The 13373-nt window shown below is 41.7% G+C and overlaps 1 protein-coding gene across 1 annotated transcript in view; it reads right to left on the bottom strand.

Annotated features, from left to right (window-relative positions):
- Positions 1–13373, bottom strand: part of pola1 (polymerase (DNA directed), alpha 1) — a 63432-nt gene that overhangs the window by 35668 nt on the left and 14391 nt on the right. Inside the window, exons 27-32 of the mRNA XM_080489023.1 lie at positions 2293–2325; positions 1654–1746; positions 1314–1519; positions 1015–1147; positions 150–281; positions 1–59 (exon numbers count right to left, since the gene is read on the bottom strand). The exon at positions 1–59 is cut by the window's left edge and continues 116 nt beyond it. Coding sequence (XP_080345149.1) covers positions 1–59; positions 150–281; positions 1015–1147; positions 1314–1519; positions 1654–1746; positions 2293–2325 — 656 coding nt within the window. The remainder of the gene's footprint in view (positions 60–149; positions 282–1014; positions 1148–1313; positions 1520–1653; positions 1747–2292; positions 2326–13373) is intronic.

Genomic DNA, 13373 nt, shown 5'->3' with positions numbered 1-13373 from the left:
TGTTTCTGAAGCTGCTCCAGGGCGTAGGCTCGCTGACTGGCTGCCAGCGGGGAGCCATCCTAGGGGATGAAGAGGAATCGGATGTGATAGAGGGCGAACACGGCTATTAAAGACGACTGTGTTGATATTGATTTCACTGTTCTATGCACCTTGCAGATGAGGTAGGAGATTGTGTCCCCAGCTTTGACCCGGCGACCCCCCTGAGAGTTGAGCCACAGAGCCACGTGGACGTGAGGGAGGCTCTTCTTATCCGGGTAGTCCTGAGGATCTTTTGTTAGAGCCTGAAGGACGGAAAGAGAAACAAGACAAAAGAGCAATAAGCAAGCAGAAAACAATTTAACGGGGAAATAAATATCCATTGGGTCAATAACCTTCAAATTGATTTTCATTTTTATGGCACATTTCATGCAAAGAAGCAGCTAAAAGTGCAACGCGGTTTGAAGGAAAAGACAAAACAATCTGAAACTAAATAAATATGAAAATTGGATAAAAGACTTTATTTGTACAGTGCATTTTACAGCTTGAGCTGTCTCAACGTGTTTTACACAATCAGTCACATTCACCCACTTATGGACTGATGGTGGAAGCTGCCATGCAAGGCATGAGGACATGAGGAGATGAGGGGTCAATACCACAACCTCTGGACTGTCAGACTACCAAATGAGCCACATCTCAACCATAAATCCATAACGCCAATAGAAATATACTACAACCGAAAAGGGACGGTTTATCTGTAAACGGCAATATAATTATAACCATAGCTAATTGTCATTTACAGCCTTTTGACAGCTGAATAAAAAATACACACAACAATAACAATAGCAGCAGGTGGAGCTTGAAGTGCAAAATAATTAAAGGAAATCTTGTTTTTGTCAGATAATATGTGTCCACATTGCCATGATAAACCTAAGGCTATTTGGGTATCAACTAAAAGTGCCAAAAAAAACCCCACTTAAGACAATTGGCTCGCCAACCCTCTCCATAAGATACTTGACTTTACAGCGGCGTCCTCACCTTGTGTATCTCGTAATGGTTGAGTGGGATATCTCCACTAGCGACCTTCTCGCCCACCTCTATCAGGTGTTTCTGGATGTTTTCAACGATGGCGTCACGACTCTGATCAGACAAGATCTGACCGATCACATAGCTGCCGGAAAGGAAAGAGCAGAATACGTTGAACATTCGAAACAGTCGCTGATAATTGCATTATAGTCCCTATAGAGTGGGAAACTAACTTTGAACTTGTCAGTGTGCCAACAGGTTTGAAGGAAACACGGACTTTTACAAAGCTATAACAGGTTTAAACAACGTACTTGCCACATTCCTTTGCCAGGTCACACCAATCTCTACGCACGATGTCCAAGCCTTTTAACTCCTGCTTGACACTGTACCGTCCGTCGCCCTGCGGCTCCACCACCAGGGCTGCATATTTTTTCTTCTTTAGTAGCAAAAGTGACTTGAACACACCGTCAATGTCGATCTCCAGCAGCTTGTACAGCTTGTTTACTTCTGCTTTCACCTAAGAACAAAACAACCATTTGTGTTCAGCGAAAATGTCAAACGCTGAAACACCTGAAAAGAAATCAAATAACTTTTAAGTGCCGACTGTTTGACTGAACAAAAGAGACATGTGGACGAGGGGGGGAGGGAGACCTTGTTTCCAAGTTTAAAGACTTCATCCAGAGCCCTGCTGTTGGTGTTGATCATGATGGAGTCTGTATCCCCGTAGATGACTTCCAGATTCATCTGAGTCACACATGAATAACGATTTAAAAAAAAGATGCCATTTGGATCCAATTAGCAATACACACAGAAAGCAGATTAAACAAGTGAGCATTCAATTGCACAGATCAGACTTTCCAGTGAAAATTTTCACACAAAATCTCTACACAGGTCTGAAACTCTTTTCCCAAACTTTCATTTATAATATCTAAACAAATAAACGTTATTTGGAATAATATCTAAAATGCAGCCAATGGGAGAGAGGTGCCCAAAAAAGACACGCTTTTACGACAAAGACCATAAAAAAAAGAAGGATGAATGACTCCAGATCAAATTGGTGCACCAAACAATTACATTTAAAACTAACTTTAACACAACAACTTAATTCATTGCACAAGTATAAGTATCTGAGTAAATTCGAGTGGTTTAGGATTAACTACGAAAACAAGTAACTTGACTGTTTTAAACTGTTATCGTGCCACATTCTTAAAAACATGTTGTTCAGCCATGCATTTCACACAGAAAGAAAGAAAGAAAAAAAAAAAAAAGACACAAATTCTGATATCTCACCCTCTGAACCATATCTTTGGTGTGCATCAGGATCTGCAGAGGAGAAAGGGACATGACAGCTTGAATGGAGCCAGCCACATAAAGCAATACAAGCACAGCAAACAAGCAAATCACTGAGAAATAAACAATGATTAAATATTATTTATTGTAAGTGTGTGTGTGTGTCTGTGTGTAACTGTGTCTGTTCGTGTGTGTGTGAATTCATGTGGACACAGGAGCAGAGCAGGTGACTTGCTTTTAAATGGGGGATAATTGGCTAAGAGGGCAATTATGAGAGCATGCTGTGACAGGCGTCTTTTCAACCCACACACAGTCTCAGCCGGGCAACACACACACCACACACACCGCACACGCACACACACGGGCACTAATGACTCGTAATGGCCTTTATAACCTGCAGGGTGACTGACGGAGAAATAAGAATTCTGTTAACGCAGGTGTGTGTGTGTGTGTGTGTGTGTGTGTGTGTGTGTGTGTGTGTGTGTGTGTGTGTGTGTGTGTGTGTGTGTGTGTGTGTGTGTGAGGGAAAGCTCTGTGCAGCAGAGGGATCCTAACAGGTGGGGGCCGGGGGGTGGTGGGTGGGGGGCAGTATGGGGGCCTCCGGTCACTAATCTGGGGGTCGCAGAGACAGAACGCGGTGTGACCTGTCACCAGCAATCTGCTCCTCAATCAACCATGGCCGCATATATACACACCCGGACTCACACTGCGCTCCGTGTGGGGACAAGGACGCGGCTATTTCAGAGTGTGAGGAAGGGGCGGGCTCGGGCTTCCACTCCCTGAAACCAGAGTGGAACGTAAGCATGCTTTATGGGCTGCTACATACCACTGTACGGTGGGGGGAGTTTTAGTCATTTACAGAACAGCCTCCTCCATTAGGGACTGCAGTCAAGGTCAAGGTTTCAGCACAAACACACACACGCACGCACGCACACACACACACACACACACAAGTCTTGGCTGAAGCACCAATGCAGTGAATTGCGCTGCAAAGCTTTTATGGAGATAAAATGAGAAGACTGTCGTCTACGTGTTGAGAAGAGTAAAAAGGTTACAGACAAGGAGAATGAAATAAACCTTCATCATAAATGCTTCAAACTGAGTGCACCGATGTCAATTAGCCCATGTCACTAAATGGCAACGGAGCCTCTAAGTTAGCCGTGACAAACTCAGACGCCGTTTACACGACAAGTTAAAACGCATCGTTTTTGAGTTTTCGTTTGAGAATAGTTCCGCGTTTACACGGCAGCGGCAGGAATATTGAAAATGATGTAGTTTTCACGTAGGGCAACTAGTGGGTGCTGTTTGTTTTGTTTAGTGTTATTACGGTGACTTCCAACTTTAAAACCACCAAGTCCCATGAGAATACAGACTCGAAGTCGTGACATTCTGGAGGCAAATATTCTTGTTATTGTCCATCGACTTGTGCAGAAGAAATATTCTTTTCAAAAAGTTGCACCTTGGGAGTTGTTTTCAAAAAATTGCATTTTCAGTGACTCTGACCACTCAAAACCTATTTGTCTGTAAAGGTGCCATGTTAGCTTTATTGTAATTGGCACTATAAGAATACATTTGAAAACGTTTACATTTCATGCGTATTAGTTTGTTTGCAGTAGTAAACAACGCATCGTTGATCACATTCCTGTCTTCCACGGTTTCGTTCTGGATCACAGAAACGGCGAGAAATTTAAAAAGCGCAGTTTCGTTTATTGATAAAGTATAGTCAATGACTTCTTTTGTTGAACACACCCTGGACACAAAAAACATTCACCCTCTGGTGTTAAAGGCTCATTAAGTCATGCTGAAGGTCAAATGTGATATACAACAACGATGAACCATAACATTATGACCACGGAAGGGTTCAATAAATAACACTATTTATTTATTTATTTATTTATCATGACACCTGTTAGTGGGTGGGATATATTTGGTAACATTCAGTAATACAATTTGATGTTAGATACAAAAGGAAAGTATTGACAGTACATACCACTAAACTACCTACTTGTAATTAGTCGACAAGAACATCTGTATTAAAGTTACAATAAACGTAGACAACAAAAATAAAGTATTTATCTGTTTATCAGAGTGAACCTCCACATATTTCTTTATATACAAGTCGTCGCAAAAATGAACGGGACAATAAATGCTGGGAAAAGGCTTCCAGATGTCCCAGTGTTTTTGCTGCCGCTGCCCCAGAGCTCTCGGTCAACTCCAGCAGGCCACCCTCACCCACTGATGTGTTGAAATGGAGCTTGGATCTCTAGCGGAATACTTTTCTCCGTGATAAAACTACAAAAGAGCAGCGCTGTAATGTGATATGGACAGGAATGGAGGCAGGAATGATGGGACGATAGATGGAAAGAAAAGGCAGAGGAGTGATGAACAGAAGGATGTGGGAAAGAGGAGCAGAGCTCCAGCAAAAGGCGGGAGGAGAGCAGCGGGCCGGCGAGGTGAGAATGCGGCGATGTAATTGATGTGCGGACTAATTTAGACAGGTTTTCCATTTGCTGTCACTTCCAGCCAGACTGAGCGCTTTAAGGAATGAACTGTGTGAAAGACAAGTCGTTTGACCATGACGCTGGAATGAGTGTGTGAGCGCACATACCAGCTTACACATACTGTACTGGACCAATGCAAACACACACCCCTGGGGGGGTAAAACAAGTGTGTGTGTGACTTCACCCTGATGACTGCATCAGTCACCACCATGCATGCCTTTCATTCTGGGACAAACAACGAGACTCATGGTACTGAACAATACCCCCATGTTGTGTGGTTTCATTATTTAAAACTATTTTGGTGATAAAAAGTAATTTGGTTGATATTTACACCCTGTCAGGCTCAACCTCCTGTGCTTAGTTTTTGCTTAGTGAAATTACAAAATCAGTTTAGAATCCTCCAGTCTCTCTCTCTCATATAGTAAAACATCCCTTTTCTTGTGTTTATGCCTGGTTCTCTTCTCCTCTGTGTTAATATAGTGTAATTAGACTGGACAGTAATTGAGCAGCTCACTGACGAGAGCTCCTGCAGAGTGACTGATAAGGAGACACAATTTGTGGAAAGAATAAGATGATTTTTAAAAATTATTATCATTCCTCCATACTCCTTATGCTGAATTCAACTTTTTTGTTATGTCACAGTTCAGGACTGATGGATTTGGTGGCTCTTCAGGCTAAAGTAACTGAGAATGCTCAGCAGGTAAATAAGAAGCTATGCCACTTATTTAGGCGGCAATTACTGTCTAACATGTCACAATTGAATACTAATCCTCATATTTCTTTAAACAACAGTGGACAGAAGATTTAATTTGATCACTGTCGTATAGGTTTGAAGGAAACCAGAGATATAAATGAAAACTACTCTTCTTACCTACACGTACTGGTGAAACATGCCAACCGTAATTGTGGGTTTAAAATGTGAACGAATTAGTCCGAACTAACTGCATCAAGAACAATGGAAGTGACAAAATGATTTCACATCTATACAAAAGTGAATAAATCAACATTCGCTGAACTCCAACAGCACTACATCTTTTAAACTATTAAAAAAAAAAAAAAGACAGCAAGACAAAAATTTTTTTTTTTACCAAAACTTGACACTATTACAAATGGAAAGGAGGATAAACCAACAATCTTCTTCTCTGGAATTAATTCCAAGAAGCAGAAACATTTGAACTTTTGAATCTGCAACATAAAAAAAAAAAAAAAAGATTTACTTTTGACAACCTGAACGGTGCAGCCATATCCAACATCTGAGTGTCGTCAAAATGTCAAAACATATAAACATCTTGGCTATTTACTCACGATGCATGCATATGTGTATTTTTAGGATTCATAGTCATGAATATAGTAGCACTGTGTTGAGTTTGCATGTTTATCCTTATGCCTGGGTGGGATTTCTCTCAAAATGCAAAGACAAGTTGGATGAATTCTTCGCAGGGCCGATTTATTTGGTTTTCTCAGCATTGGGTGACCCGATCACGGCACGTATTGCTCAAGTATACTTTGCCAAATGTTATCTGGGATTAGCTTAACCATATTTGGTAACTAACTGACTTGTTTTTTGTTAGACGTACTTGAAAAAAAAAAATCCCTCAAAAAGTTTTGAAACATATTTAAATACCACCCTGGTGTCGTCAGTTTCACTTCCCATGAGATTCAGTTTGTCTGTTCACACCAACATAAAAATGTGATCGCTGTGAGTTGTCAGATCTGATGCATTTATAGACGACAACTGTGGCCCAGTTGACAGAGCGGGTCATCCTTCAATCACAAGTGTACTTGAGCAAGACACTGTTTGCATGGCAGTTGTCATTCTTGGCGTGCGTGTGACGAACTGAGCGGTTTTGGAAGTGCTGATAAACTAATTTAGGTGAAATCCGTTTGATCAGTTCCATGGTCTTTTTGGTTTTGAATTTGAAATCCTGCTTCACAAGGCGACGTAAGACTCAAACGTCTGGTTATAATCAAAACATCTGTTCCTGATGGACATGATGATGCCCGTGGTCTTCGCTGAGCGATGATTCAGGTGTCTTTATCACACCAGAAGTGGCTCCTTGTCAACTTTCTGCCTCATATCATGTTTGTTGCAAATACATCACTTTCTCTTTCTATAAATTTTATTAACCAAATCCACAGATGTAAATGAATTCTTTTTTTTTTTAAATAAATCAGAACAATGGGTATGCATGCACAAAGGCACTGGAGTATTGTGGATAAATCTAGATGCATTAATCCGATTTGTTATTACAGATAAGGGGTTATCTGATGATGAGAAAGCGCATCGTGTAACTCTGTTTGACTCATTGGTTATAACCTCAGAAATCGGATGATGATCAGATTTTTATCGTGCATGTAAAGAGTTAAACAACTCACAAATTGGCTCCTCGATTTGGGGGTGAAAACTTAGTCTTAGCCGTCATGGTCTTACTCTCTTACATTCCTACCATTTTTAGTTGTATCTCCTCCTTTATCTAAATTATGTGGAGTGGGAACATTGTGTTTAATGCAATAGATTCAAATGAAAAGAAATTTATCTGCAAGATTAGAGCATGAAAAGCCTTTATTAAGTATGTAACCCTTCCTCTTAGTGGAAACGCCTCCATCAACACACTGCAGTGTGCGGCTGCAGTGTCTCCTGACACGTGAATCGGACAGTTGGGAGTACAAGTGCTGTGAAGAGTCTGCAGTATTTCAACACTCACTCGCACAGTTTACAGGTGGCATTTTTCCTTTGTGCGGCCCATTTTTTAAAAGCTAATGTACCCAACAAATCTGCCTCGGGACTTGACGACACAGACTTCAGGGCACCGAAAGATGCAGTTTGGTTAAGTGGTGCCACCATAGTCTCTAACACTCAAAGCTGCCAAAAAAATGACCGAAAAAAAAAAATAAAATAAAAAAAAAAGACAACCACAGGAGCAGACATCCAGGAGAAATGGCCAATCCTGTCCAAAAGATAGTGCAGCTGAACACTCCGCGATCCCGAATCGAGGTTTTTAAAGGCTGATCAAGATGGAAGGAGTAAATTGAGTTTCTAAATATTTTTACAAAACCATTTTACACAAATCCATCAATACTGTTAATATTGTTTTAATATCTCAACGTCAGAGCTGCACTTTTCCGCCGTCTCTGCCTCGGCTTTGCACAGCTTGTAATCCCCCTTTTCCATACAGTGCTTTTAAAATGTCTTATGTGTTAGCGTGTGCACCTGTGTGCCTCCACATGGCGCTGTGCCCATTAGCTGTGCCTTATTGTACGCTGTCACACTAATTGATGAGTGGTTCAGCCCTGTTGTGATATTAGCTTTTTCACCCTCGTTGCGCAGCCTTCTCTGGTAGGGATTAAAATGTTTTATTGTCATATTACAATTGTATAGTCTTCATTCCAATCACCCCTCCTACTCATCAAACCACCTTTTGTATTTTGCCAGGCGCTCATTTTCATGTTGGTTTTAACCAGTGTTGTGCAAGTTAATGGAAAATAGTAGTTGATTCAAGTTAGTTGCGACTTGTTTAAAAAGGAGGATTTTCTGCAATTAAAAAGTCTGCACTTTCCTGTTACCATTGCTCCAGATCATGTGCATTGTTGTATCACCGCAAAGCCCAAATATGCTTCTTTCAAGCAAAAACGTAAATTAGTTTACATTGGAGTAATTGATGATAAATATATCCACGAGAGGGCAGTACACTCTGTTGATTTGATGTGGCACATTTCTAATCCAAACATCGACGGGTTAATAAGTATTTCTGTCCCTGAGAGTATTTCAAATTTGGTTTGGGTTAGTAATTCTAATATATCCTTATATGTTTAACTTCACTGCTGAAGATGTTTCTAAACATCTGAAGCTTCTTTGTACAGGCGAGTTAATGTACATTCGTCTGTCCTTGAAGGGACCGTTATTTCTGTTGTCTTTCAAGTTATGCTGCCTTTTTTGGCTGGACACACATGAGCGATACTGCTCAACACTGCCTCCACAGGTCATCAGTGGCATTACTTCATGTGTCACGCATCCTGGATATGAACCGAATTATGCACAAAATCTCCCTTTGAGTATTTAGTGTTCGTCAGTCTAATGACTGAATCACGAATTAAGTTCAGCCGAAGATACATCTGTCAGTTGACGTCAAATGGGGATGCACATTTGTCTGTTCGATTTAGTAAGTCAGCATCGAAGTCCAATATTTTCAACTGTGCATGTTCCAGAGAGACACAACGTTCAGCAGTCATGCAGCAGCACTCTCGATAAGACCAAGAATGTGATTTATTTTTGAATAATGTGAAAGAGACCGAGCAGCCACACACAGTCAAGATAAACTAAAAACACACAGTAAGCTTGAAGGTAGGCAAAAGCAAAGCAGCAGTCCTGTGGATACAGGCCAATATTTATTTCACTAAAAAGTTGAACATGTTTCAGTTGAGTTGTTTTCCATTACTGAGGTTTAGTTACAATTAATACAAAAGCTTTGGATAATGCTAATGTTAACAATCGGCACAAAGAACAGGATTTGAGAGGGACAGCAGCTCACCAACTGTTTCCATGTTTAACAAGATTAAAGAGCTCAAGAAATCCTCAGTGATTAGCACCGAGTTATTAATTGTATCATAGTTATCCGTTCTAATAGTGTAACCGGCAAACACAATGGCCTTCATGACGAGTAGCTTGACTGGAGGCACTGAAGTCAACAGATGGAATTTGAATGATAAGATCAGAATAAAATAAGTCCACCCACCTGCATTATTTCATTTTTATATATACAGATATCAGGACAGACTCAGACATTATATAAATACAGCAGATCAGATGCGGCATGTTAAACCTCGGTGTGGCAGAGGGCCCTTGTAAAAAGAGCCTGGGGCACCAGTGACGATTGTTTTGAAAAGCACTCAGCTGAAAAGCATTTTGGGATGACAGTCGGCCGACTGAAATAGCACCTGTGGAGGAACACACCACTGTCAGAGCCGGGTGGGTGGGTGGGTAGGTGGGTGGGGGGCTTGTGTAGCACACGTACACAAGGCGCTCGAGTATGCGCACACATCCACACATTTCCAAACGCTCCTCACACACAGAGATGCATAAAAGATTTATCGTCTATCCGCCGGTGCTGGGAAGTCTCATGTGCACACACATCCATGCACACCCACCAAGAATGAAAATCCCTCTTTCACCAAAATGATTTCACTTGCATACATGAGCACAACACACACATACATGCACGCTTAAAACACCCACTCACACACACCTGTCCTGGCAGATGCCATAGCTGTGTTCTCATGTCTGCTGCTTGGAAGGTCAATCGGTTGTAAAGCTGTGTCTGATTTAATACAACCGGCCGAGATCACACACGCCGGTGCTGATTGAAAATAACCCCACAATGACAACTGTCCTCCTGTTGTCTACTCAATTAAAATATGGTACTTTAATAGCTGGAAAGGACACATCCTGGTATGCGAGTGCCTCCACTTTGGCCCGGGCAAAGCAGTCACGGGCAAATATTTAACATGCTGTCGAGCAAATAAGGTATATAGGTGCCGACAGACGGCAGGGCTCATTAAAAACGTGATTTTTGGAATAGAAGGGGACTGACAGGCCAGACAGGTAAAGATACCTTTGTCATTTGTCAGCTTTAAAGTCAAACACATATATGTGTCACATAAATCTATTCTGAGCTGCCATCCTATGAACCACTCCCACCGTTCATTTGGATTATGTCTAACCATCTTACAGTCAGAGTTCAATCAGTTATCAGTGCCCTGACCTAAACCACCAAACAACTTAATCGTTAAGTTCAAAATTGGATGTTTGAGAAAAAATTCTCTTTTAAATCAAATGATCATATATATATAAGAAGTGTAAACAATCATGAATTGGCTCAAGAAACATTTTTCTACATTTCCTGATATCATCTTTTGTAAACACCATAATGAGCCTCTCACATTCATCTATCCTGCCATTTTTATAGTGGTTCTTGGCACGCGTTTCCCCAACAACAAAAAAAGAGACAATAGCTGACAGATAATTAAAAAAAAGGTCCATTTGATATGTACACACAACGATAAAATGACAGCAGAAAAGAACACAGACACATGCATACGTTCCAGACAAGTATAATATACATTTAATTGGTTCTTGCTGTTTTGTTTCTTGCACTACTGGTTTTGATAAATGCTATATCAATACACTTTATTATATCATTATTACTTTATAAACTGTAATAGACGGAGGTGTGTATGCCTGTGGCTTCGTTAGCATCTATAAACAGTGTTGCAAGAACAGAGTACACATCTGTGTTTCATGACAATCTGATGACTCAACTTCTACGCAGGAAATGATGATAATTGAAACGTTAAATTCAATATATTTTCCACACATGTGATGTGAGAGCACAGCTCTTCGCGGTGAGTAATGACATTTAAAATGACAAATCAAAGATATATTGGGTATTTTTCCTCAGTAATTCATGAGACAACAAATCACCATCCAGTCACTTAAGCAATTAAGCATTATTTTGCTGATGACATGTGCCAGAGGGTTGTTTTTTTTAACTCCACAATTAAAAAAAAAAATAAAAATCAAGGCTTTTATAGAAACAGGCTTATAGATCACATTTCATGCCAAGTCATTGAAACCATTTTCTAATTGTCTAGTCATTTACAACTCTGTCAGTGTCTCTGGTGAAGACTCCAGCTGCCGGATCAATCTATTATCAATTGTAATCCCTGCCATTAGCTCGGTCTCCCATGGCCTCATTAGTAGGTGTGACTAAAGTCGCTGTTTGAATTCTGAAATCTTGTCCTGCCCACTGTCAGCCCTCACAGACAAGCTAATATAGCCAAAATAGCAGCACTGCTCCCATGTGACTATTTGTTAAGTCCACTCCTATCAGGAGTAAAGCCAGCTCTTTAAGAGGGGGGCATGGAAACACTGCAGCCCCCATTTCCCCAGACGCACACTCACAAACATACATGTGCAGACACACACACACACACACACACACACACACACACACACCCCTGCATCTAATTCAGGGAATTGTAAAAGAGACAGCAGCAGATATGAGACCCTCAATGAAAGAAACGGTGGCGGCAGTATTTACTCGCAGCATCGCAGCTCACTGTGCGACACAGACGGCCACAAATGAGACGTGATGGAGTGTTTCAGGTATGCCCATGTCTAATTCTGGGAAGTGATTTGTGATTCTTGAGACAAGAGGGATGATACCGAACTTGAAAGAGGGACACCGGGAGGGGTGGGGAGGGGGGGGCAACAATATTTACTTAGACTTCATTACAACCGCACGCACCCATGGGCACATGGCCGTTACAAGGGTTTAACCTAAACCAAACTCTGACCTCTTAGCACCCCCGGCTCTGTTACACAAGCCCACTTCTATCCTTCACTCTGCATGCCATCCAATAATGTCAACTACGAGGATCCTGTCAGGGCTGTTTTTAAACACAAGGACGGAGACTCAATTACAGCAGAACGGCGTTCAGGAGTCACCCTCCATCCTCAGACACACACACCTGCTAATGGTTGTCAGATATGCTGGCATGGGGGTCAGGGGTCAAACCAATCTGCGAGCCACAACAATCAGCAGCTTCCACCCGGCCGTGCTGTTAACATCACTCGATTAAGAGAACATAAACACACTAACACACACACACACACACCCACAGTTAGTGTTTGGCAGAACTACAAAACACTTCCTCATTCATGTTTTGTCCATATTAAATTTAAAGACACAGTTCATGAGCTGCACAAAGGTGCATGTAAATTTAATACCAGCTATATATAGCAGTCTTTTTTTCTTCTTCATCTTTTAGGAAACTTGCATACATTTATCAAAGTTTAACTTTATGGATTTATCAGCTGAAATTTTACTCTGGAATCCACCAATCAGTGATCAATGGACAACACAAGGCCTCCTGGTGTGGCAAATCCAGTTATCAACCTGACATAGGCACACGAATGTGAGCCGCCTGTCTAATATGTGCAGCTCTGCACCAAACTGTTCTCTGGCGAACATACAAAAGAACCAAAAATAACACCGAGGGGTTGAGGGGACATCAATCTGTGGTGGACCCACGGCTGTGTAATCCTAAACCTTCACCTTCTTCTTAATACCCATCATCCCCCCCTTAATACCCACACATACCAGGACAGAGCAGGGCCACAACAAATGGTCCCCCCGACAAAGGGCAGAGTTCGGCCAGTAGCACTTGTGCACACACACACACACGGGTATTGAAACACACACACACAGTAGACATACCCGAGAGCCACATACATGAGTCAGTAGTGGAGATAAGTGGGGGCTTTCCCCTTCTAAGTTGGCAAATTTGATCAGAAGAGCCACGGCCAAGGGTCTGTCAGCCCCCTCTAAGGCCCCTCATGTAAAGCCTCCCAGGGTTGAGATGCCACTGTGGCCCCCCCCCTAGCCTACCCTGGCCATACCACCAGGGGGTTTAGGCCGCAATTTAAAAAGGAGAGTGAGAGAAAGACGAGCGGCGAGCCAATCAATAAATACAGAGAGCATGTGCACATTCACTCCACACACTGGTTTAAACAGATGAACG

The sequence above is a fragment of the Lipophrys pholis genome, assembly GCF_963383615.2.
Source record: "Lipophrys pholis genome assembly, chromosome: 20".
Taxonomy (NCBI): Eukaryota; Metazoa; Chordata; class Actinopteri; order Blenniiformes; family Blenniidae; genus Lipophrys; species Lipophrys pholis.
This window is presented reverse-complemented; position numbering and strand designations above follow the sequence as displayed.